General features: G+C 39.8%; 2 protein-coding genes and 1 non-coding gene across 3 annotated transcripts; 1 reads left to right on the plus strand and 2 right to left on the minus strand.

Annotated features, from left to right (window-relative positions):
- The first annotated feature begins 345 nt into the window (after nt 1-345).
- ripk1l (receptor (TNFRSF)-interacting serine-threonine kinase 1, like) lies at nt 346-8,842 on the plus strand. The gene is made up of 11 exons (XM_075483298.1): nt 346-633; nt 955-1,117; nt 2,424-2,580; nt 2,749-2,886; nt 2,985-3,216; nt 3,351-3,500; nt 3,845-3,921; nt 4,105-4,189; nt 5,294-5,896; nt 6,413-6,562; nt 7,360-8,842. Exons 2-11 carry the CDS (start codon nt 957-959, stop codon nt 7,656-7,658), a joined length of 2,052 nt encoding a protein of 683 aa, XP_075339413.1. The 5' UTR covers nt 346-633; nt 955-956; the 3' UTR covers nt 7,659-8,842.
- Nucleotides 8,843-9,438: 596 nt separating this feature from the next.
- On the minus strand, nt 9,439-18,825 carry opn7a (opsin 7, group member a). Its single transcript, XM_075483299.1, is given in 6 exon segments — nt 9,439-10,838; nt 10,840-11,250; nt 12,560-12,894; nt 16,970-17,097; nt 17,388-17,550; nt 18,738-18,825. Coding segments are annotated over 6 exon segments (1,347 nt in total). The 3' UTR covers nt 9,439-10,616.
- A 4,100-nt stretch (nt 18,826-22,925) lies between these two features.
- trnan-guu (transfer RNA asparagine (anticodon GUU)) lies at nt 22,926-22,999 on the minus strand. The gene has a single exon. It is a non-coding gene; the product is annotated as a tRNA-Asn (tRNA).
- Between the last annotated feature and the right edge of the window lie 3,527 nt (nt 23,000-26,526).

Raw genomic sequence — 26,526 nt, forward strand, 5'->3', positions numbered from 1 at the left:
TGTTCAAATGCCTGTTTTTATCAATGAACTCCCCCCCCCCCCCCCCCCCCCATTACATGTAATTGGTTTGTCGTTGCTCCTCCAACATTTCGAAGTCTTTATATTTTGTTTAATCATTTTTCATGTTCTGAAAAAATGTGTACTATTTTGTTTCTGATAGCAGATGCTGTTTCTAGTCCTTTAGGAAAGCTAGAACAATGCATCAATATCAACGTCAATTCTCAAACACCTTGTGGAGAATGTTGCCCTCATGTCCAGAGCAATTATTGATTTAACCAATAGGTGGCAGCAATGTCACACGCCGAGATGTCGTCGGAGCTAAGAAGAGAAATACCCATCTAAAGGGGAAAAATCGACAAAGAGAAAAGTCAGAAGAAAGGACGTTTGAAATCTTATGTATATTTGTTTTTTGTTTTATTTTAGACGTGGTTTAGGCTTTTTAACCCGCCCAACCCAAACTCAACTACCCGTCCTGGCTCTTTTGTCTGTTATCGACTTGTCGGGCTGTATGCTTTAGCTGTCGTTTCCATAGACCAGACTGTCTATGGTCGTTTCAGTTTTAAAGTTCGACGTCAAAGAAAACCCGGATATACTCAGAAAAGTGCCTTTACTTGGACTTTAAAGCACCTTATGGTAACAGTTTGATCTTGATTATATTTCATTTGAGTGTAAATGGGATTTAGCCAAAGCTGTATTTGGGTTATGAGTTTGGCTTTAAAAGTTAAGTTTGATTTGCTGCCGAAACTCTGCGATATGTGAAGCGTTAGCTTTTCTGTCTGGGTTGTCAACTGTTTTGAGCGTTACGGACGGTAGTTTTAGCCATGCCAGTCTTCCACTTTGTTTCCTGGAGATAAGTTTATGTTTGTCAAACGGTGTTTAGATATTTACTACGTTGTTATGCGTCTATAAGAGCTGTCTCCTGGTTTCGATGTTTTTTGGGGGGATTTCTCGCAGGTATGGCCACCGCGCCTAGGTTCTCACTACATATGAAATCGACTGATCTCATAAAGAGGGAGCCCCTGGACTACGGAGGATTTGGAGAGGTGTACTTGTGCTACCATGTAACCCTCGGACATGTGGTGTTGAAGACGGTGTATACAGGTCCTCTTCGCAACCAGTAAGTGCTCCTATTATTTGTTACTGAGTGAACCGTCCTGGGGATTCCCCTTGGTCAAATTGTAACTTGAATCATGTGTTCAGCGCGACACAACAAAAAAAAAAAGGCAGCCTGTGGTTGGACTTTTTATGAGAGCACACAGGAGGTGCAAAGTAGATCAATCAGTTTTCTACTTTACGTATGTGCAAAGAGAATTGCCTAATATCAGATGCTATTCAATTGTGATTGTTCTGTGAAAAATTCTTTCTTCTTTTTAATCACTTCCTCTCAACAGGGGTGTGGATGTAGGTCTGACATCAGACCTGTCACATTTCAGATCAGATCCATTCTTGTTAACCACATTTGCAGCGTTTCCATCAAAAAGCCCCCATAAGAAGAAACAGTAAATTTTATTGTCGTACATGAATGCCTTTAATTGCACATTTCTGGGCAATGCATATTAATGGAAGGGACATTGTTTGAGTTTGAGCTTCCAAGGCTGTGTCTACATTTAAAAATGATCTTTCATTCATTTATAAGCACTGTGTTTGATTTGCTTCCGTGTTTTGGCCTTTGTCTTCTCTTTTTGTGTCCCCTCATCTCTGCCCTCCTGCCTCTCTGTGACCCATGCAACAATCACAGCAAGATGTCTTGTAGAATTTTAACTTCTTTTCTCTCACAAACTTCAACATAATACAGAAGCCCAGAGCAGACGTGGTACGTATAAACTTTTTTCCGATGATCGATTTCTCGAGATAACGATTTAATTTACTGATGGTTTTCGAGATCACAAGATGACTATATTTTCTTGAATGCTCAGGATCAGTTTGTATTGTTTTCGATAACGATAACGGCATGATTGGTGTGTGTTAAACCTGATTCCATTCTTCAAATGCTTGTCACACCAGCGGGATTTGCTTTGTGCATTTTCACAAGCAGAATTGTTACACAAACGCTTCACATTCCATGTTTGATTCATAGGCTATAGGTAAAAATGGGTACACCTTTGCCAGAAATACATATAAACACATATTAACAGGGGCGGACTGGGGAGAAATAGTGGCCTCGAAAACCATCGGTAAATTAACTCGTTATCTCGAGATAACGAGATTCGTCAAAAAAAAGTTTATACGTACCACGTCCGCTCTGGGCTTCCGTAACATAATATGTTCAACCTGACTACAAGCTATTGGAGTGGATGAGGAGGAATTCAACCAAGCATAGAATATTAGACCTGCGTGTCCTTTTGTTTTGTCCCCAAACCCACTATAAGGGTGCTAAGATTCACAATGATGCCCTTTTTGTCACTTGCCACTTTGCTTTCCAGAGAAAGCCAAAGATTGCTGCTGGAGGAGGGGAATATAATGGCAAACCTGAACCATGAGCGTGTGGTGAAGCTGCTGGGTGTGATTATGGAGGATAGAGATTGCTCTCTTGTCATGGAACTCCTCCCCAGAGGAAACCTGTTAGTCATGCTGGATACGGTGAGTAGGTGTAAAATCTCTAGCAATGCTGAAAAGGGAGAGATTCATTGATATATACGTGACATACATGTCTGCATTCGTTGTCCTCCTTAGTGTTCAGCCTTACATAATTCAGTTTATACACTCAAGAACTAAAGGACTGGTTCACCAAATTCTGCCTGTTCTTAGGTCGATGTCCCAATGTCCATCAAAGGGAGAATCATCTTAGAGATTTTGGAAGGGATGGTCTACCTCACAGAGAAGCATGTCGTACACAAGGACATCAAGCCAGAAAACATTTTAGTGGATAAGGATTTTCACATCAAGGTACACAAAACTTTGAAGACTCATGTCACATTGATGATTCAGCCGCCATGCATCTACAGCAGTCACAGTATGTATTTTTATGCCTCGGTGGTTTTTAGATTGCAGACCTTGGCCTGGCCACCTGTCAGACATGGAGCAAACTCACAAAGGAGGAGTCCCGCATGAAGAGTCGTAGAGGGTGGTCAGGTGGGACGAGAGGTGCTGGCACCCTAAGCTACATGGCCCCGGAGCACCTGGAGAGTATCCACACACCCTCCACTGAGAAGTCTGACGTGTACAGTTTCGCAGTCGTGGTTTGGGTCATTCTCAGCAGGCGAGAACCATATGCAAGTAAGCTGGGATGAGTAAACACGCAGAAGTTTCTAAAACGAGATAAAAACTTGAACATCCGGAGGATCCACAGGAAAACAGTGAGTCGCTGTTGCCGTTCTGCAGACGTTCAAAGTAAGAATTTCTTTGTCCAGACGCCAGAAGTGAGGACCAGATGAGCCAGTGTGTTCGCAACGGTGACCGACCAGCAGAGGACCTCATTCCAAAGGACACGCCGTCAGAGATAATTCAGCTAATGAAGAGATGCTGGGATCACAGTCCTCAGCAACGACCAACATTTAAAGGTGTGCCAATTTTCTTACGCATTTATTAAGCAAGAAAAAAAAGTATTAGTTTTGTTGTTGTTGTTGTTTTTTTTTAAATCAAGCTTAAATTGAGCTTGATTGAGACCTACTTTTACTTCTTGTCTTTTGGTTCCTTTGTAACTAATCTGTATGACTTAAAACAATGATATTAATGTAATGATTCCGTTGTGACATTGTACCTTTTGCACATTTTAAAGCTTGAACAGTTTTCAATCTGCATCTACCAAGTGCACAGGGCTTCTATTTATAGTGCTGACATGAAGCGATTTCTCGTATCTTTTATTTATTTAGTCTCCACTCTCCCTTTTTTGTCTTTCATGCAGAGGCCTACAACTCCTTTCTTCCTTTCTACATGGAAAAAATTGAAAAACAAGTGGAGAACGATTTGTGTGTTCTAAGGGTGAATATATTTTATTTAGGATTTGAGCTTGTAGTCTTGTAACATGATAGACAAAGACATTAAGCACTAAATCTTAAGTTCGAATTATAGCTAAATGCAGATTTTTAAGATTTTATTATTTTATATCTCATATATATATATGTGTGTGTGTGTATTTAATTATTTTTAATGTTTTTTCAACAGAAAGAATACGAAGGACCAGGCGAACTTGTTAAGAAGATGAAAATGTTGTCAATGACCCCAGAATGTTGTTCTACAATGGATCATGGTCAGTAGTTATGATAACATGGACACAGTGTTTACTAGTGATGCTCCGATCAGCATTTTTTGGACCGATCACCGATCACCAAAATCATGATCTGCCCGATTGCCGATCACTGCCGATCACGGAAGGAATCTGACATTTCCATGCTTTTCATCTAGCAGAGAGTGCACCATTTATAGAAATTAAACCACCAGAGGTAGCTGGGGACATGTAGAACATGAATCTGGTGAAGTTTGCAGAAAACAATTGTTTTTTTTATTTTCTATTAATATTTTAATCTGCCCATATACACCATTCATTGGGTATGATTTCAACATCATATTATTAAACAATGATGCAGTGAAATGACTTGAAAATCACCACAGAGGTAGCTGGGGACATGTAGAACAAGAATCTGGTGGAGTCGGCAGAGAACATTTTGATTTGGTTCTCAATGAAGTTTTCAAATCTGACTATGCAGAAATTAGTTTGATTCTGAATATGCTTCAATAATTTTGTTCTATCATTTTGTTTTAATCATTAAAAAGAATGTAGTAAAAAAACAACCAAGTAATGACAGGTGTATGTATTCCAACAAATGAAAAATATAACTTCGATATAGATTTCTGAGTTTACGGGGTGCACTTGAATGCACCATAAATCGCTCACACGCTTTACCGTACGACGCGATGTAAACGGGCACTCGATTTTCAAGTGTAGCTAGCGCGACCGTGCCTCTCCGAAGCGCAGATGGCGTGACCGCAGTAAGTTTCACATCTTTGTGACACACTTTGAAGAAATTCCAGACAAGAGAGGTCATGTTGTTGAGATGCACTGTAGAGGTTTTGCCTGTTCGGTTCTGTACACACGTCACGTACCACATTAGAAAGTGGTCGCTAGTAATTTACGTCAAAAAAAAAAAAAAAAGCTAGTAATTTACGTCACGTGATCGGTTTTTTGATCGGCATATTTTTCCGATCGCCGATCAGGCTATTTTGGGCATTATCGGCCGATCATGATCGGCAGCCGATCGATCGGAGCATCACTAGTGTTTACTGTTCTTAGTCTTAAGAAATCTTGATGATTGTTGAAATGTCTTTATTGCAATAATCTCTCTCAATACTTTAGATTGCCCAGCCCCTTTGGTGAGCTCAGATAGAAATGTATCCATGCCAGTAGAAGCCAGCATCGAGGACCTGCATGAGATCCAGTCTGAACCCTCCAGGGAATTGATCCAGGCAGATGCGAGGGGACTTAGAAGCCCTTCAGAGCTGGAGGAGAAACTCTATCGGGAGCTTCAGTATCACAAACACGGCAGCTATAATTGTGAGGACCAACTTGAGGCTGCCAAATGCAATCATAACACCTCAAATCCTTTCCTGCAAAACCATCTCAGTGCCTCAGATTACTCTGTGAGACAACCGACACAAGACAGATCCTCTGTCCATTCCTGGACCAAAGCTGAGCTGATGCAGCCCACCAGTCAGGAGGAGGATTTGTATCGCCCCACTCTGGAGCCGTGTGAATTCATAAACCCCCTGCTTACTCCATCACATTTACATACATCTGCCAGCACATCTTCTCTGCCACAGTTTAACCAGCAACATCCGCACTCCCACTTTGATCGCCAGAAGTCCTGGCCAGCTTTCCCAGTCTCTGATACTGTTGCCCCAGATATTGCTCCAGGGCGTCTTTTGACACCTTCAAAGAGTGGCTCACTACAGGATGCAGGTACATGGAAACGTGTCTCTTTTAACTAAGGCTGCGGCTACACGAAAACGTTTTTCACTGTAAACGATACTTTTTCTTATCGTTTCGCTGTCGCGGCCACACGGAGCCGGCGTTCCCACTACCCCAAAACGATAGTTTTTGAGAACGGGTTCCAGAGTGGGAAAGTTTGAAAACGAGGTCGTTTCGTTTCCATTATTACAGCGAAAACGTTTTTGCGTCAGTCAAACGTTGACGCTGTGAGACTTCTCTATTGTCTCACAGCGTGGCGTGACACAGTGGCGTGTGTACTGCATCGTTTCATCGTTTTCATCCGTTTTCGTCTGGACCTGAGTCTTTACAGCAGCGTTGCCGTGTGGTTGCAAGAATTTTCGTACCCGTTTTAAAAAAAAAACTCGTTTCGTTTCCGTGTAGCCGTAGCCTAATTCTAACTCCAGATGTTTGCAACTTTTTGTGTTATCTTTGACTGCTTTACAGTAGAGTGATTATACCACCGTAGTTGTGTTGTGCACATTCCAGGATCCCTTTACATCCAGAATGCTAGTGGGATCCAGATCGGAAACAACAACGCAATGAGTATCAGAGGTTGTGAGAGCTCTCTTAGCTCATTATCTATGTCTGCTAATGGCTGTGCTCCATCCCCCATCCAAGAAAGTATTCTTAAATATGGTAAGTCGTAGCATTTCTTATTTAAAACTAATGTGTCAGTGTGCCTGTGTATTATTTAGGCGCTCCTGTTTGCAGATGAGGCAAAATGATCCGGACTGTAACTGAGTTTATTGCTGATTAGTTTTCACGGTAACACTTCAAACAATAACATTTCTGAATTTCTGACATTTCTTGTTTTATCTGACCAAAAGTCTAAAGAAAAAATATATTTAGGTTCATTTTTATTTCCAATGACCTAGACAGGTATCGAATCACTGCATTTTAAAGATTGCCTGATAGTGATGGAAGTAGGAATTCTGCTTACATTCAGTGTCACTAACTGGCTCTAACGAATGTGTTTCATTTCCTTATTCGTAAGGCTTCTATGTAGCAAACACCCTGTTTGCTGGCTCATGGTCCGCTTTAGTCTGTTTTTGCCTGCTGATTGCTGCTAATTTTGGCATGTCAGCGACCCCTGACGGTTTGTATTTATTTAGTCTTAGGCACAGTTTATAGTTTAAGGCACATTGGCAGTTGATTCAGTCTGAAAGGTGTACATGTACATGAAACCGTATATATTAAGTATTTACTGGATTATGTAAATGTAAAAAAAATCACTTTAGCGCTTACTCAGCGCCGACTTCATTTTGACATGCAGTTGAGTAATACATTTGATGTATTACTCAACTGCAGCATTTCTGTATGAGCAGTTCATCATCGCAGTACTTTCCTGTTCTGCAACATTTGTGCACGTGAGACAGTTTTTCCCTGTTTTAACAAGTAATCACTCGTTCTTTGCCGCTCTCCGTTTTGTTCAGACGACCATGCAGTGACAGAGGAGCATCTGGATCTGCTGAGGGACAACATTGGGATCAATTGGAAATTATGCGCACGCCGCCTGGGTCTAAGTGGTGTGGAAATAGAAACCATAGAGCATGACTACTACCGTGATGGCCTGCCAGAGATGGTGCACCAGATGCTGGAGCGCTGGAAAATGAAGGAGGGATGTATCGGCTGCACAATTGGGAAGCTTTGTCGAGCTCTGAAGGGAAACATCAAAGTTGATGTCATCCAGAAAATATTGGACAAATGCAGTTCTTCTTCCTTCATGACATAGACTTTTTTTGCAGCTCGGCAAATTTGTCTTTTTCACTTTTAACCCACGGAGACCATGGTTTTCTCAACTATTTCTGAGGCCCTCATTTTAACCAAAAGTGACAAAAGAACAGAAAAGGACGTTTGAATATTTTGTTGGTGACTTAATGCGATAGCAAAAAGTGAAACATTGGGGGTTGTTGGAACACAGATCAACTCAGATAAGATTTATTTTTTTAAATTCAGGAATAATGTCTTGGCTACTCGTGATAATTATGCCGTTCCTGCCGGCAGTTTGGGGCGATTCAGCGCTGTCTGAGAATCATTACGTTGGTCCTAATAGTGATTGTTACAAGCTCAAGCTGCGTTTTCAAACTTTTCCCCCAAAAGCCTGTGAGCAGAGAACGTGTATCTTGGTCAGATTCCTCCGTTCATGTCATTTAAACATTGTTATTCACTTTACAGCAATAACACTGATGATGTTTATTCTATCATACGATATAGGGCCAGAGCCCAAATATTTGCTTGTTGAAATTGCACTCAACGCTGGCGTCATGAAAAGGCCTTGGTATGTGTGAATAGTTACTTCCGTTATAACAGAATAATGAGCGCATATTCTGAACGGGAGTTCACCACACATGTAATGACTCCAGTCCCAGACCAGGTGAGGTCGGTAGCCTGTAAAGAAGCCGAGAACATTACTTGAGTTTTGAGAAAAGGTTAAATGTTAACTTTACAGTAGAATAAGAGCCCAGCAGTAATAATAATAAATCCTGAATGTGATGTGGGCAGTCACGAGAAAACATTTTTTTATTTGGACTTTAATTACGTTCCACCATAAATGACAGTGAAACAGAAGTATGTGTAAAATACCTGTTAGCTGCTCGTTTGATTGTTCACTCCGGGACTTACTCCAATGACGTCACGTTATCTTCAATCAAATCATCTACTGTTGTTGTACAATATCAAACATTCTGATGTCTTTTATTTCTTTGAGTTGTGCTCATGTCTTCGTCTAATCTTTGCAAAATTCTCTGACCTTTTTGCAGCCGTCTTCAAACTTTTGCTACAGCACAATATCTGACTGGGGTATGGAGTTACACACCTCTTCTCCCTCCTCACATCTGTGAGCTTTATGAACTGTGATCCTCTCGAATGCTGTTTTGAAAATTCACAATAAATCATGTAAATATGTTTCTAAAACTACTGAGGTATATCTCGCAATTTATTTTCTGCACTAAGCAATTTAAGCCCGATTGTTTGAGGCTTAATATTGTTTCTAGGCCAACATTTCTCCCTTATTTTCTTGGTTTTCTTCCGCAGTGAGTTGTATTTAATAATGTATTGCATTTTCTTTTTTACTATACATATGTGCCTTTCATCTGCTCGATTTGTACTGTGTCGTGTCTCCGTGTCACTGAATAAGATATTTCACTGATGCCTACCGCAGATTTAGGAAGGTCAATCATTCGAGGTCTACTGTACTACTAAAACCAAGCGATAACATGAACCATGTGTCCTAAATGAGACTCAGAAATCAGGAAGTTCACTCTGAAAAAGCAAGCATTTGTGAATGTGAAGAAGCACAGAATCCAGAAGTTCAAACAGGAAGGTTAATGGTCTGTTTCTCTGTTGCTGGATTTCAGAATTTTGAATGGATTACAGAAGTGATCATGATGTTCTTTAGCATGTCAGACACACATTTTCATTGAGTTCATGTAAGTCTAAACAGAGCAAAATAAACCCCTTCATTCCACGAAGGGTTCATGATAAGAATGAAGAACACAAATGCAGGATTCTGTTGTTTTTACGGCTCGTTTTACAAAATCTAACTTTGTACTTTTATTCATCAAAAGAAGGTGGCTTCGCAACACAGGACATAAGAGACGAAACATTCACTGTAAAAACTGTTCAACACCCATGTGGTTTTTTTAGACTTTCTTTAACAGGCTGAGAATTGAAACAGTAGCTTCAGACGATGTGAAAGATGGTTTTGCTTCTGAATTTTTCCCCCAATGTCATTCCGATCATGTCTACAATGGATTTACGTGCAACAATTACAAATTACATGATCATTTTTATGGGCCAATGGATCATTTTAACTACAGGTGCATTATTTGACTTGTATTGGTTTGCTTCACTTTTTTTTGCCTTCACTCAAATACAGTGAAATAGATCTATATGATATCGTCAGGCAGTCAAGTAAAGAAATATTCCATTTTCATAGTACACAAAATTACTTCCATTAGGTTCACATAGCAGAAAGACTGTACTTAAACATGCTTTGATGACAGTACTATGCGACGAGTAACTGGTTAATCACCTGTCAAGTGTAAACAATACTTTAACTGGCATAAAAAAAGGAAATGTTAACAGCTTCTCAGTGGAAATAACTCAGTTATCATACACACAAATTGTTAGGTTGCCGTCATTAAAGTAGGAGGAAGTTGTAACTTGGAAATCATGAAAACATATTACATCCCTTTCGCAACAAAGCCATAACTGAAAACCATGAAAGTCGAGACTGCCAAAGTATGGAATTCATATCAATAAATGATAAGCACTGCGCTAATATAGAGTAAAGGAAAGATAAGATAGATAAAAGATATAACTGATCATACTTTATACAGAAAATTTCCTTTTCATCGGTTGAATTTGGGTTTTATTAATACTGGGGAAGAAAGAAAAGATTTTACGGACTGATTGGGTGAAAACGATGCAAAGACATGAAATGATAATACAGCTTGTGCTGTATGTTTGCCACTCTGTTTACTGTCACATTATCCAAGCCATAGCAAAGTTGGCCCATACCAAGAAGAAATAATACCAAAGAATAAAAACATTGGAGGAAAAAAGCCTAAAAACGTCACATGGCTGTCGGAATATACATAAGATTTCTTTAAAAAAAAAAAAAACAAGAACAAATTATGACACATTTGAAAGATTATAACTTGCAAATATTTTCACAGGTTTTTATAAATTATAAGGGCCAAGCCTCCTTTGTTTGCCTTGGAATCATCTCTAAACTGATATGGAGGTTGGTTGTTTCTGCAGTCCTTACTGCGGCTATCAGGGACTTCTTGGGACACTCGCTCTCAGACGTGTGCTTATGTGTATGGGAAACTGGAGTGTCTTGACAATTTGAGGAGACTCCATTGGCAGCTGGATTAGTGATGCCACACATTTTAGGGTAGTGTCTATAAGCATTCAAAACTATCCTTGCACCTCTGACAGCTGGGGTCCTTCAAAGTTACGATAGGTGGTTGAGCAGAGGAGATGGATGAAGGAAACTGGTTGATCTGTCTATGCGTTTTGCCAAGTTTGACCCTGATGTCTGACTTTGAGCAGCACTTTGCTGAGCCCTTGGGGCAAAGACAACCCTTCAGACATGTATGGCATAATGTACCTAGATCTCTGCACATTATCCTGCGGAAGTTCGGTCTCAGCATTAGGTAGATTATTGGGTTGTAGATGGTGGAGGACTTTGCAAACATGGCTGGCATGGCAAATGCAAGAGGAGGGATGTTTTCAATGTGTCCAAAGGCAGCCCACATGGAAACTACGGCATATGGACTCCACGCCGCAAAGAAGCCAATGCAGACAGCTACACTTAGCTTGAAAAAGAGGGGAAAAGAGAACACAGAAGAGAATGGTGTGACTTACATATATTCAAAAGTGCATTCTTTTGAAAAGCTACATTCTCTTGAAAAATGTATTAAAATAGTATTTGGTGTTTTTCATGCTTTTCCTCTCAACTAATCCCTTGAAAAGTCTAAAAGCATAATTACATTACCTCTCAACTTCCCCAGCTGATCAGTGTCACCTGAATCACAAGCCTGCGAATGTCTGCGTGAGATATCAACCTTTTAAAACATCGTTACATGCCTTAGTTTTAACAGAAAAAAGAACGGTTTATCATAGTAGTACATACAACTGCTCTGACAGTAAGACAAGAGCCAGGCAATCTACAACAAATCAAGTTTCTCTTACTCTGTGTGTGTCAAATGCAATGTCAAGCTCAACCACACTTGCATGGAAGAAAAGAGAAGTCTATAGCTGGTGTCAATAACTGCATCTTCCAAAATTGCTTTCACTACTAAGGGCTTTGGGGGGGTGAGATGAAGCACAGAAGAGAGGGATAGGAGGGGACTCAAATTTTTGAGCAACGCCCACCATGATGTGCTGTTATACTTTGAGGCTGTGTAACCTTCTCATGCAGCTTCATATCTTATTATTTATTTCAAAGTTTTACACTGTACTTTGATTATAGGAAACATTGTGCAACAGTGTGGCTCACTGATGTGTTTTTAGCTGCTTTGGGGCAGTAACGGTTTGTAACACCAAGACAAAGGATAAGCTTTTAGCATTCATTTTGATTTAGTATTTTCATGAGATTTGATGACAGAGGCGTAATATAATCAGACTAGTTCTTTCACAAAAATCTAAATTGTGAGTGATTGTAAAAACAGATGCTCAAATTGATCATAATTGTTCTATTAATCTTCTAATGGAGAGGAGCATACTATGATTTATCAGCAACGGTAGCTGTTACTTTGCAACCACCACAGTATAGCCAGAGTCACTTCCTTCTAATAATAACCTACATGACAAGGGGTGAACTATTTAGGTCAGGTCGCTGCATATTTCTTCAAACAAATGCAGCTTTAGGGACCTATCCAGAAGATTCAACGATAAGGCAATGCTTTTAAACCCCAACTAATTACTGTGCCTTCTAGACCATACTTGTTTTCCCCTCTAACTAATTATAACTTTATGCTTTTATTTGATTTGAACCCTTGTCACAGATCAGCGGGGGAAGGATTTCACCATAGCACGACCAATTGCAGCACATATAAAAAAGAATAGCCAAAGCTCACGTCAATTCACTGTGCTTTCATGACAATTTGTAGATCTTTGTCTTACCTTAACAATAATTGTGTGAATGCTGCTCATGTGTGTCTGCCTTGATGCGTGCTGCTCCATAGTCTTCCGGGATGCTTGCACAGTGACCAGAATGCTTGTGTAGGATGCAACAATAACGCAGCATGGAAGGATGTAGCAGAAGATGAACAGCGCAACGGTGTAAGAGCGTGCTGTGGTGTACTCATTAGATTTGCGCCAGTCAATACAGCAGGCGGTGCCATAAGGCTCTGGTCCGTACTCTCCCCAGTGGACCAATGGGGAGCAGGCGAACAACAGGGCATAGACCCAAGCACAGGCAATAAGCAGACGGCTGTGAAAACAGTTAAACCTGTTTCCTGCGAAAAAACAGATTGAGTTAATATTTTCTTATTCATGAAATTGAGTGATTCTGAGATAGTTAATGAGTTAAATATCCCCAAAATTTAATTTTGACAATACTGTAAATGATGAAAATAATTAGGCTAGGAGCTAACCCTGGTTCTCTGAGTAGCATGATTGAGAAGTAACCATGTGAAGATACCTTGGTGACTTCTCAGAGGCTCTTCTTTGTTCATATATACACTGGCTTGCTCATTCATAATGTCATTTGAAATAAAAAAGTGTTAGCCTTTCCCAACAAATAAGCAAATGTTGAGCTTACTATTCAAGAGATATTCAGAAATTCTGAAAGTTATTCATCTTAAGCATTTATCATGTTGTACCTATTTCATCAGCTGAAAATACATGGAATTAGTTACATGAAGGTTAGAAAAAGGGTTTGAGAGAGAAGTGCTCATGTTCATACTGTCTCTCACCTGGTCAACATCAGCTGGATGCCTTTATGATTTACAAGAACTCGTTGTGGTTATTATCTCTTTGATAAGCTACTGCATAAGTAAGACAAACAGTACATGAGGGTAATTGGAGAAAGCAAGTCAAGAAGACCTAGACTGAAGAATGTTGAGTCAAAGAAATCTCTCAGCTGTCTGAATTATCAAGTTCAGTTCCCTAAGGGGAGTGTTAGTCTCTTGAAGGCAGTCATTCCAAATATGCCAGCTTGTGTGACTGATGGAAAAACACAAAGGCCTCATTGTTCATCCGGGCCAGAAAATGATGAAGCTGTTGCTGCATCAGTGTACTTTAGACCCGGTTCTCTGTTCTGTTCTTGAACATATACTATAGTGCAAGGATTAAGAGCTCTCACTGAAGTTTCTGAGGCTGAGGTCCTCACTGACTTGTAACTGACTTCAGGTAAAAGCGTTTGTCAAAATTAAAAAATTTTGTAGCTCTCAATTTTGTATTGAAGGGGGTCGCCACCAGTGGTTTCGTGCACAGCATGCAGCATACTTAAATACACCTTCAAACTGTGGTAAAAGTGTTTCTTGAACAAGTCTCTTACAAGAGTGCACACTCTCCCTCCAGGACACTAAGGGTTAGGGTAGGTTAGGGGCAAGGTGTTAATCATCCTTGCGCACACTGAGTTGTTTTCTCTGCTGTGACGTGGGTGAGAATAGGACTCTTTCATGAAGGAAAGCTGTTTGCAGGCTGACTGATGTTTTCTTCTGTGGCTTGAGCATGTTTCAGACAGAAGTTTAATTTGATAGACCTTTCTGGTTTCTGTTTGTACATGTTCTGAGACCTATTGGGCAATCACAATTGGGGTTTGTGTGCGGAGAAAAAGATCCCAAATATACAGGCTCAAAACGAATCTCGATACCATTAGGCTAAAGCCTGATTCTTACTCGGCGCAAACGCGCAACTGTTCTGGCTCGAGAACCATTAATGACGTCATCGAAAGCGCCAGCCCCTTCACAGTTCCTTCAGCTCATAAGCGCAGTTTGCGCCGAGTATGCGTCACATTTGCAGTTCTCTCCAGACCAGCGGGCGTCACTGTTGAGGAAACAAGCTGAAAAGCATACGAAGAAAGCATACACAATGCCACCTGTGGTGTCACGTCAGCAGAGGCTGGCACATCTGATGCGGAATGAATTTACTCTGGGTGTAGAACTGTATATGTATCTCAGAGCTAAGCGGCTGCGGCAAAAACAGAAGAGAAGGTGGAATGTTCGTCCTTTGCAACAAGACGAACTTTGTCAAACGTTGTCCCAGTGTAACTTCATAGACGTGTCGTACAGATGTTTGTAGAGGCGCACCCTCTCGGTCACCGCGTCTCTGCAGTGTTCATTTTTTCTTTTTCTTGGTCAGCTGTTTCTGGTTGAGCGCGCGCGAAGTCAGAAAAAAAGTTGTGTGCGCGCCCTTGCGCCGCGCGAGGATTTTCTAGCTTGCGACGGGGGGCGTGGCGGAATTTTGGGTCACGTGACCGTTTGCGCCATTTGAGCTAGTAAGAGCGAGGTTGCGCCGAGTAAGAATCAGCCTTAAGTGCTATTCAGAACAGGGCCCTAGAAAAGGGACTTTTTCTCCATCTAAAACAAGTCAAACGGAGAAAAAAAAATTGTAACAGTTTGAGCAAACAGTACATGCTCGGAATTTTACATCAGTTTTTCATCAGATACTTGTTACTCTTTTTTTCGCCCAAAGGGGCATTCATATTGATAAGCTGGATCCATAGGTGATCAGTGGCAGAATACATTGGGCAGCTACTGTGTATGCAATGACAGAGCAACAACGATGTTCTTTGCATGAGAAAATAGCAACAAATCAAGCAACTAGTGCAAAAGTGTCACACTACCAATAGCATTCTCTAAAATAAAATTTTGGGGATTTGAGTTGTTTTCACTGGTTAAAATCTGCCCCTCTCGATTTTATCTCTCCAAGTGCTGTCTACTGCAAGTAAGACACTAACTATCAATAAGTACTTCACACACCCCTACTTAAAAATACAAAAATACCCATTCAAACCATAGCCAACTGGTTCCAAGGTTTGACACGAGGAAGCAATTAAGGCCTGTGGCTAAAGGCATATAACTTTGTGCATATTCATGTCTAAAAATGTGTGCACACAAACGTAAAAATGAGCATTCTCATTCTTTTTATAAAATTTACAAAATTTTGATCATTTTCTTGTTATGAAAATCTACTGTGACATTTTGCACACATGCCTAAAGGCTGAGTTATACTTCTTTTAACTGCCCTTGCGCTTTCTTCTTGCGCGTATGTTAATGGCTCGAGACGTTTATACTTCATTTAGCTTTGCTGGCGCTTGCGTGTGCTGCATGGCGATTCACTGCCAGGAGAGTAGGTGGAGTAGCGGGTTTTTTCAATGACAAGCCTACTATGATGAAAGGAAATTCACCGCCAGGACCTCTTCGAGTGATTCATGCTTCTTCTTCTTGTAAATAGCCGGTATTTTGTCAGATTTTCAACACCTTGGGGGTCTAAACGACTACTTTCTCGCCTGAAAATGTTTCAAATGTTGCTAAAGTTATATATTTACAGAGTTTATAGCTTAAGCGAAATCAGCTTTTCAGGCTGGCTGATTTCGGCTCGGGCAGGAGTGAAGTGCACTGTGTGTAAACGCTCTGCATACTGTCTGATCGATGAGTATGCCGTTTTCAAGTAGTAGGCTTGCGTCTTTTCTTGCGTGAAGTTTAGAAAATTGAGGTGACACACGCAAGCTCGCAATGGGGGGCTTGCAACCGCGCAAGGGCTTGCGTTTCTTCTTGCGTCTTGCTTTGCGTCTTGCGTTACCGACTATAAACCAGGCTTAAGTCTGATTTCATCTCCCATCTTCAACCCTGAGTGGATATAGATACAACACATGTTTTATAATTGCCAGTTTACGTGTAAAAACAAGCATATGATTGACTGATTGATTGATTTATCGATCAGTAGCAGGTGGCTCCTGGTCACTTTTGTTTGTGTACATTTAGAAACAAGTGGTACACTGTCCTTTTTAGCAGGATGAGAGGTAAAGTGGCAGTTGTAACCATTTTGCTGGAGGGCTTTTAGACCTCAAGGTAATTATAAGAATTGATAATTGTGAAGCTACAAAAGCTCAGGTAGGGCATGAAACATTAGGCATCTGCAGGCCTCATTAGCTCCCAGTAATAGGCAGAAGAGGTGACTGATGACTTGTGTTATATCAGGTTAACATAGAGTGAAGTACAGTTCATAGTGAAATGATTGCTTCTGTAAATATACAGAGATAGGAAATGCAAAGACCATTTCTTTATGTAGATTCAAATTTCAAAATAAGTGTTCATTCGGAGGCAATTTTTTTTTTAGTCTAAATTGAGAACGCACTTTCTTGAGGCTGAATAGGAAGTACACTGCATTAACCAACATCACAAGTAATTGTTATTGAGTGTGACCCCTTCAAATGTCAGTGTTCAAAGCAAGGCTAATGTGCAATGTTCCACAGAGGGATTATTCTTTCCTTTCCATAGATATATCAATAACCAGCCTCTTAGAGATGCGATGGTTCGTCCCATGTCATGTCACTGAGGAAACAATGCCATTTTGAAGACTTACCATAGAGTGGATAACATACTTTCACAAAGCACACCATGCTTAGTAGGGTTAGAGTAGTCAGACTGCAGAGGCCAAACAACATGCCACAAAATGCGTATATGGAGCACACTGTTTTCCCATACAGCCACCTGCATGGAAGGGCAAGGGGATGTGAGAAAGAGGATAGTGCAGAGCAGAGACAGAGGAAAGATCAATGAGGGAGAAGGTGAGGAGGGGAAAGAGGAGAGTAGCTTGAACATGACACTCCATATCTGTGAACTCACAGGCAATCAACCAACCATATGATTAAATGAACTGTGAAATATGAAAGGGAGTCTGATTTACAAACCGTATCTATAAAAACAGTGCAATGACACAGCTGAAAGTATCCCATTTGTTCTCTTGTTTTTATGCTACAGAAGGGAGTTAAATCCGGTACCTGTGATAGAAACTTGAAGTTATCGCCATGGGGTAGAGGGACAGAGTGAGACCCAGGTCACTAACAGCAAGGTTGATGATGAAGAACTCAGCAGGCTTCAGGAGGTGCTTTTTCTTGTAGGACACATACAGCAGTGTACTGTTGCCAAACAGTGAACATACTCCTGGAAAAACAATAAGACACTTTAACATTTGCCTGGATAGACAGTTGGCCCGTTTCACTCCAAAACCTAAGAGAGTTCTGCCTCAGATAAAATTCAAAGAGCTTTGGGGGTACAGGTAGGTAAATTCCTGTGATGGACTGGTGACTTGTACCAGTCCCTCAATAAGACCCTTCCTTTAACCCATTAACAGCTGGGAAAGGCTCCACCCTGTTTGTTTTAGCAGTTGACTGGTGCAGAAAATGACATTGCCATCTCACACATCAGAAGGCTCTGTGAAGGCATCTAACATCAATAAAAGATCCAGTTTGAGTTTGTGATGCTTCAGAAAAAAAATCATCTTAAAACAAAAAAGCAGTCGCATGAAGCAAATCTAATGATTCCACTTAAGCAATTAAGGAGAATCACAATCTAACATTTTTATAGGAATTTTGCCCCCATTTGATTTTAGTCTTGTTTAGGTGATTTAGAACTAAAGTTGTCAAGTACTGATTACTTTTTTAGACTATAAACCGGCATGCAGTATAGGCATATTTTCAGTCCCTTGAGTAAAACAAGAACACGTATCACAAGTTCACATACATAACTTTTCATAGTTGTAGATATCTGATAGGGTTGCGGTCCTGCAGGCGCAACAGTAGGTGGTGTTAAACATCAATATACAGCGAATTCATATTCATCCAACACTGTACATATGCAGCCTTTGACTGTGTAGATTCCTTAGAAATGCCAACATCAGAGGATGGGATTAAAGTTAAGGATTTTTTTCCCTTTTTTTTTGAATGTGTGGCACAGAATTGTTATATCAGAGGCCCCCTATGATGTTCCAGACACAGATAATACACAAAGAGCTGCCTCGCTGGGACTGCAGTAACTCACTGCACAATGGAGGAAGAATTGCACGCACATACAGGTGTGGAACGGCTACATGTATATAGTTCAATAAATGCAGATGGATTTTAAGGTAGGGTATTATATTTAGAGGGAAGTGAAAACCACTTAGTGACAAAAGTAAACTTGCCAGGTCTCACAGTGTGTTATCTTCCCTCATGCTGTGCTTAATTGCTGCTTAAGAAGACCTCGCAGAAAACCAATTTACAGCATTATTAACTCGGTTGTTGGTCTGTTCCAAGAATATTATTTGAAAGAAAAGGACATAATAATTTTGAAATCTTGCAGAATAAACTCACCAAAAACAGAGTAGACCACAGCCACAGTTATATCCACCGGCACAGGTATGTTGGAAATGAATGCCATATCCTCAGCCAACAGCCCCATCTGAAAACAGATTGTTTAGTTTAGTTAGGAGAGTCACTGGAGCTCACTAGTGAGAAAAGAAAAAAAAAAAGATGTCTAAAATACAGGCTTGGAGGTTTTTTTTTGTACATGTATGTTTTTGGTTATAATTTGTGTATATCTAAACGTGAAATTTCAGAAAACATTAGTGTTCTATGTAAGTTATCAGCTGAGGAAATTTTATTGGGATCCATTAAAATTGCAATTTATATGTAAAGCTATTTTCTCATGAAAGAAAAAGAAAAAAAACAAACAAAAGAAAGAAAAGAAAATCAAAAGGCAAAATGAAAACAAGAATTTTAAACCCGGCTGCATCAGTTGCTCAGATTTATTTTCTGGAAATTGATGCAAATTATTAGATCATTTGACATGTCATACTTCACCTGTATGGCATCTAATGATTTAGATTTTTATCATATCTGCCTATTTAATGTTGTCATAAGAGCAATGTAAACAACAATTCTAGGTGATATTAGGCGACTCCTACTTTTTACCTGTGTATTTATAGTTTGAAAATTTCAAACTTTAACATCTCTTTGCATTTTAATAAATAAGACAATATGTGAAGTAACTCACAAAGCTTTAGGTTGTGATTAACTTTGAAATGAACAAATCAAAATGTTACATTTCAATGTAATGAGCATGTGGTTTTCATAGATTAACTTATATTGCCAGATTCATTTTTTTTCTTACATTTGCAATGTAACAGTATTACAAAGGGTCACTCGTGGTGATTATACAACAAAAATGAATTGTCTCCACTCAGCTTTATGTACATTTTATGCCAGTTTCAGCTGATTGTTCAGCTGTCATTGTTGCTGTCAAAATGTAATGTTTTGGTTCTCTCTCACAGCTTTACTAATGTAATTTTCAGTCACAGCAGACACACAGGTTCAGTTAAAAGCTCTTAAATAAATCACTGGCTCCACTGGTGGAATGTAATAAGGTATATTTATACATTTACAGTTCCTTTTGTTTTAGGATAAATCTGAATACAATTGAATACGCTACAATTTAGAGGGAAGAATTCCTCTGCATTTGTCAGAGAGCTCCTCTGTCTTTACTCATAAACATTTTTAACATATTTAGAGAGAGCTTCAAAAACATGATGATCTATCTGTTTGTAGGTGATGCTGCTGAGCATAAAATGTTGAATGGAAATTAATTTGTAACTGTTTTTTTGTAACCGGTATTGTATTCATAATAGAACACAGGAAACTTGTTAAATATTGAAAGTGAGACATTTAATAATTTAACCCAAACTATTGGCTTGTCTTGAATGTGATACTAGCATCATGTCCAAAACAGGCCAAAATAGTTGGGAGATGGGCAACAAAATGCTGGAAATGTAAGTGAATGGAAGAACATGTTGGAACTAATTAGATTAACTAGCAGCAGCTCAGTAACATGACTGGGTATAAAAAGAGCAAGTTATTGAGGCAGTCAGGGGTTCAGACACCTGAAAAATATGTTTACAAAAGAAGCAATTTCAGAATACCTTTTCTCAATGTAAATGTACCGCCTTTAAAGTCTTTAAACATTCAAACATCTACAGTTCATATCATCGAATTATTGAAAGATTTTAGGAATCTGGAAACATCTTTGTGGATAAGACATGGCTGAAAATCTATATTGGAAACCCATGATCGTTGGGCTCTTGGACAGCACTGCGAAAACAATTTGCTTTGCCTACCACAAATGCAGGCTAATCTTTGTTAATCATGGATACCGCATCTGCCCAACTTAAGAGTTTAGCTTGTTATGATCAATTTCGGTAAATTTCCGCAGGCAAAAGGCATCTTTATGTCTGCACTGCATCTTTCAGCGTTAATTCATGGATTACTGGCCTTATGATATAATCAATAGCAGGTGCTACAAAATTATCACCTGATCATTTGGCTGGCCGCTTAATCGGCCTATCACTGCTGACTAGTGGGATATAAATACATTTAAGAAAGTAAAAGATCTCAGTGCTTCTTGATCGAACAGATCAGTGTGTGGATGCAAGACAATTTTCTCCAGCTAAACTCAGACAAAACTGAAATCATTGTCTGTGGCCCACAGAAACAAAGAGAAAGTGTTATCAGTCACCTTGAGACTCTCTCTCTAAAACCTAATTATCAAGTTAGAAATCTCAGGGTAATATTGGACTCAGACCTGAACTTTAACAGCCACATTAAATCAGTAACATCAGTAGCTTTTTACCATCTAAAAAACATTGCCAGAATCAAAGGAATAGTGTCTAAACCAGACTTAGAAAAACTGATCCATGCGTTTGTCTCCAGCAGGTTAGACTACTGTAACGGCCTGCTCACTGGGCTCTCTAAACGCGCTGTAAGACAGCTGCAGTACATCCAGAATGCTGCTGCTCGAGTCCTGACTAAAACCAGGAAATACGACCATATTAGTCCAGTGCTCAGGTCTCTGCACTGGCTTCCTGTAGCTCAGAGAATAGACTTTAAAACAGCTCTGCTTGTGTACAAGTGTCTTCATGGTCAAGCGCCAAAGTACATCTCTGACATGTTAGAGCCATATGAACCAACTGGGGCTCTGAGAACCTCACGGAGGGGTCTCCTGCTGGTGCCCAGAGTCAGGACTAAACAAGGTGAGGCTGCGTTTCAGTTTTATGCCCCTAAAATCTGGAACAGCCTTCCAGAAGATGTGAGACAGGCCTCAATGTTTAAATCCAGGCTGAAAACAGTTCTATTTAGCTGTGCATATGACACCTGAAAGCATTTTATCTGCACTCTTCACTTTTAAATTAATTAATTAATGATTCTTTTTAACGTTTTTTTTATTTTTTATTTCTTTTTAATGATTTTATTGCCTTCTTGTGATTTTCTGTAGCTGTAAAGCACTTTGAATTACCTTGTGTACAAATTGTGCTCTATAAATAAAATTGCCTTGCCTTGCCTTGCCTTTTAGGTGTGGGTGCAACTTGTAAAGAAAGATAAACCCGCCTCACGTCTTTGTATCGATCTTGTTTGTACCATAACATGTAAGTCAAAGTAGAGGATTATGGCATGAACATGCATGTAAGTTACCAGTGTCTGCTGCATTCAGTTTACACATTCCGCCACAGCAACCAAATTCACTGACGCTGTTTATTGACTGACGTGTAAATCAATACACCTGTCAGTCAATAAACATTAGGTAACAGGGAAAGACACATAAAACACATACAGTATGCTACTACTGAGATCGGCCACAAGCAGAATGCTCTGCTCTGTTCCACAAATAGACTGTAAAGAGAAGTTGGAGCCACAGTTTTTTTTACATTTTAAGCTGCTGTTGTGAAGCCTCGTATGCAACTTTTGGCTAATGCCTTGTTGGTCTTTGAGGAGCCAGAAGTGACCACATTTGAAAAGCAGAGGTGGAGAGTGATAAAGTGACTCGATGAAAATATGTATCTTTGAGGAAGGATACATATTTGATTATGGAATTATTTTCAGGTGGACCACCAGCACACTGATCAGAATGAATGAATCTGTCAAATAACAGCAAAGTGACTTGTTAGAAAAAATGTTCAGATCTAATATTTCAAGCAAGGAGTTGATGCCTTTTGAGCTATGTAAATTCAGTAAATATATACTTATATATACATATATATATCATATATACAAAGGAAAATGCGCACACACAACTTTTGTTTTCTGAGTAAGTTGGCAATTAGGGTTATAATATATGTAATATAATAATAATATATAATATATATATAACTTACTCAGAAAACAAAAGTTGTGTGTGCACATTTGCCTTTGACTTAATTAAATCTAATCTCACATTATTGAATCTATTCATAAGATTAAGATATTGTACATGTAGAGGGAATACACAAAATTTCTCCTCCGGTTTTAACCTGTCAAACACACACATGCACAGGGTCGCACACTCATAGAGCCAGATACTATACACTGGAGCAGTGGTCAGCCAATCAGCTCAGGCGAGGAATGGAGGTGGACCGACTCCCTTACAGCTGTCAGTTTCAATCTTTTGAATGGCTAGAGTGGGAATCCTACGGCCAACTTTGAGGTTATTGGACGACCCACTCTAACCACTGAGCCACGTCCACCCAAAATGATCGTCCCTGGGTGGGCTCGAACCACCAACCTTTCGGTTAACAGCCGAACGCGCTAACCAATTGCGCCACAGAGACTACTACAACAACACGAAACCGGTTTTCATGATTTGCATGTAACGTTCTTTTTAACTGTACGAACTCAAACGTGTAAAGAAAACAAATATATGCTTCAAAACTTAGACACATTCCAGTATTTTGTTTATCCGCCTTAGTTTATCCTTCATGGTCAACAGGCATGAAATCATTTTGTATTCAGTGACTTTGAAAACAATGACTGTTGACACTTTGATTTATATGTGGCAAATGTACAAGGATTTAATCAAAAAAATTACAGTGCTCTGCAAATGATGAGACTGCATCATATTCATACTAAAATATGGGCTCATTTCACTCTAAAAACATGTAATCGTTACAGAATTTATCATGCACATACTTGTGCATCAGTATCAGTTCTAGCCTTTACTTGCTGTAGCTGAACATGGGATTTAAACTAAATCAGCAGTTACATTAAACTCACTTTTCTTTTTAATAAGCAACATACTTGTGATGGGTCTGTCTACCTCATTTCCACTTTTTACTGCTGTATGTAGTGCTTTGGTGTGTATATATAAATATATATATGATTATTTCTCTCTTTCTTTCTTACTTTCTTCTTTCTCTCTTCCCACTTGCAACAGTTTTGTTTGTTTAGAACTCTGTTCAGGCAGAAATTAAACAGGAGTTTCTAGCTAAAACCATTTCAGCCACTTCCTCCATCTCTTCCTCACAGTTTTCTTGATCCAGCTGCATGAAATAATTTGTGGAACATTAACAGTGTGAGACAATGAGCACTCCTCTCCTCGCAAGAGTCTAAACTTTTTATCTGTACTCTCAACATGTGTCGTCCTTATTTAGACACATATTGTGATGGTATTTGATTCAATTTGTGATGTTAATACAATGATAGATGATGTAGATATTCAGCATTCCCAATGATCCCGATAAAACTTTAAACATGAGACGAAAATAACACCTACTAGCAAAATAGAAATACCCTCACATAGAAATTAAACCCATCTATAGAGCAACTGGTAAAGAGCGTATACAAGTGTGTATTACGTTTGACAAATGTCGCTCCATGCCTGGCGCAAAACGTGTACATGCGCGCAATTACGGACGCTCCAAGAATTCAAGTACCCCTGACTGCAGACCGCAGATCGGGGCGGAGATCAACGTTGAGGGGGCGGGGCTCAACGTTGAGGGGGCGGAGCTCAATGACTCCTTTGCGGGTGCCATCTGGTGGCGGAGACCATGCAGCACATTCACAAACAGCAAGCAGCACCGAGATGCCTAAAATAAGGAATCAATTATAACTGTATATAAAACAATTATAATAATATATATTAGATATATAATTATATATATGAAACAATTATATATATATTAGATAGATAATTATATATATATAAGCACACAGTTTGACCAATCAACTATCTGCAGACTGAGATCAGCTGATTATCTGAGTCAAGACTGTCGTACTGTTGCCTGTTTGGGACGAAAACCTGCAGCTGGTGATGGAAATTGAATCATTTTGAACCATTGTCTCATAAAGTGGTTCCCTACCCGAAGCTTCATTCAATTCCCTTGGGTTACATATACTGGTAGGGGTGGGCGATATGGGCAAAAAAAAATATCTCGATATTTTTTAGGATTTTCACGATAAAGATATTTTGACGATATTTAAAAAAAAATTCAAACTTGCGTTAAGATCACAATAAAATGAACATAAGCATGCAAGTCTAAGAACACACGGCCGGTACAGTGAAACTGCGAATGGCTCATTAAATCAGTTATGGTTCCTTTGATCGCTCTACCGTTACTTGGATAACTGTGGCAATTCTAGAGCTAATACATGCAAACGAGCGCTGACCTTCGGGGATGCGTGCATTTATCAGACCCAAAACCCATGCGGGGTGCCTCTCGGGGTGCCCCGGCTGCTTTGGTGACTGATAACCTCGAGCCGTTTCTCAGGCTTCTTCTCCCTCCGGAGAGGGAGCCTGAGAAACGGCTACCACATCCAAGGAAGGCAGCAGGCGCGCAAATTACCCACTCCCGACTCGGGGAGGTAGTGACGAAAAATAACAATACAGGACACTTTAAATCCTTTAACAGGGATCAATTGAAGGGCAAGTCTGGTGCCAGCAGCCGCGGTAATTCCAGCTCCAATAGCGCATCTTAAAGTTGCTGCAGTTAAAAAGCTCGTAGTTGGATCTCGGGATCGAGCTGACGGTCCGCCGCGAGGCGAGCTGCCGTCTGTCCCAGCCCCTGCCTCTCGCTGTCCTAGCCCCTGCCTCTCGGCGCCCCCTCGATGCTCTTAGCTGAGTGTCCCGCGGTCCGAAGCGTTTACTTTGAAAAAATTAGAGCGTTCAAAGCAGGGCGTGGTAAGGGCAGAGGACCACTGGCGCCGCACTTTATTGATTTTTGGCGATTGAGGAAAAAAAAAAAAAAAAAAAAAAACTTTTATTTTTTTTTTTTTTGCCTATATCTCGATATTGCAAAATTACTCATCGTCAAAACAACATTCACGATAATTTCGCAAACGATACATATCGCCCACCCCTATCTGGCAGTAGCGATTGTTGCACCAAATAAAGCAAATATGATACATCTCTTCTGTATATAATAACACAATAATTTAAAAACAATGGGAAAAGTTTTGGTTTGTCATTCATATTTTCTTTGGGAGTGTTTGGTGTAATAAAGAGGGTGCTTGTGTTACTTCACGTGTTTTTATTCAAGAAAAGTAGTTTTTGCACAGTAGAAGGGCTCAAATGGTTTCTTTTTTTTTTTAGACAATTTCTCCAGCGAGTTTGAAGCATGCTTCGAAGCTTCGGTGTTATTTATTTAAAAAAAAAAAACGAGTGTAGGGGCATAGTGCTATAACTTGTTTTTTGACAGTTCTCGTTTATTTTTGAAAACCGGAAGTCACCACATGCTGTTGAAAGTTAGCGCTGAGTTTCTCAGTCGTCTCCGTGGTGTAAGATAATAACTAAGCTAATAACAAAGAACACAGTGTATCGTCACAGAGAGCATAGCATATTTTAAAATGAAAAAAATGTTACTTTCTTCCTTGTCTGTCACAAATATTGCAAAATAGCACATTAAAAAACGAATCTACTTCTTCTCTTCCACACAGTCTTCTTCTGCGGTTCAATGTGTTGTTCTATGTTGAGCATCAACGTTGAGCACCGCCACCAGATGGCACCCGCAAAGGAGTCATTGAGCTCCGCCCCCTCAACGTTGAGCTCCGCCCCCTCAACGTTCCGCCCCCTCAACGTTGATCTCCGCCCCGATCTGCGGTCTGCAGTCAGGGGCTTAGTGATGGGATTTTCGGCTCTTTTTCGAGATTCGGCTCTAATGGCTCTTCTTACTGTGGAGAGCCGGCTCTTTCGGCTCCCAAACGGCTCCCCATATATATATTTTTTACATAATTAATTAATAGCTTAAACCTAATTTTATAACATTTTGTTTCATTATTGACATTGTTAAGCACTTATGATGAGTAAAAATGTGGCATAACAATGCTTTATAAATAAAAGTTTGATTATAACCAATTAAATTAT

Source organism: Odontesthes bonariensis, chromosome 14, assembly GCF_027942865.1.
Source record: "Odontesthes bonariensis isolate fOdoBon6 chromosome 14, fOdoBon6.hap1, whole genome shotgun sequence".
Classification (NCBI taxonomy): domain Eukaryota; kingdom Metazoa; phylum Chordata; class Actinopteri; order Atheriniformes; family Atherinopsidae; genus Odontesthes; species Odontesthes bonariensis.

Excerpts from the sequence above, each read along its gene's own strand:
- ripk1l (XM_075483298.1), top strand. The coding sequence starts at position 957 with ATGGCCACCGCGCCTAGGTTCTCACTACATATGAAATCGACTGATCTC. Across the intron at positions 5,897-6,412 it reads TGGCTCACTACAGGATGCAG|GATCCCTTTACATCCAGAAT; the intron begins GTACATGGAAAC and ends TGCACATTCCAG. Across the intron at positions 6,563-7,359 it reads AGAAAGTATTCTTAAATATG|ACGACCATGCAGTGACAGAG; the intron begins GTAAGTCGTAGC and ends CGTTTTGTTCAG.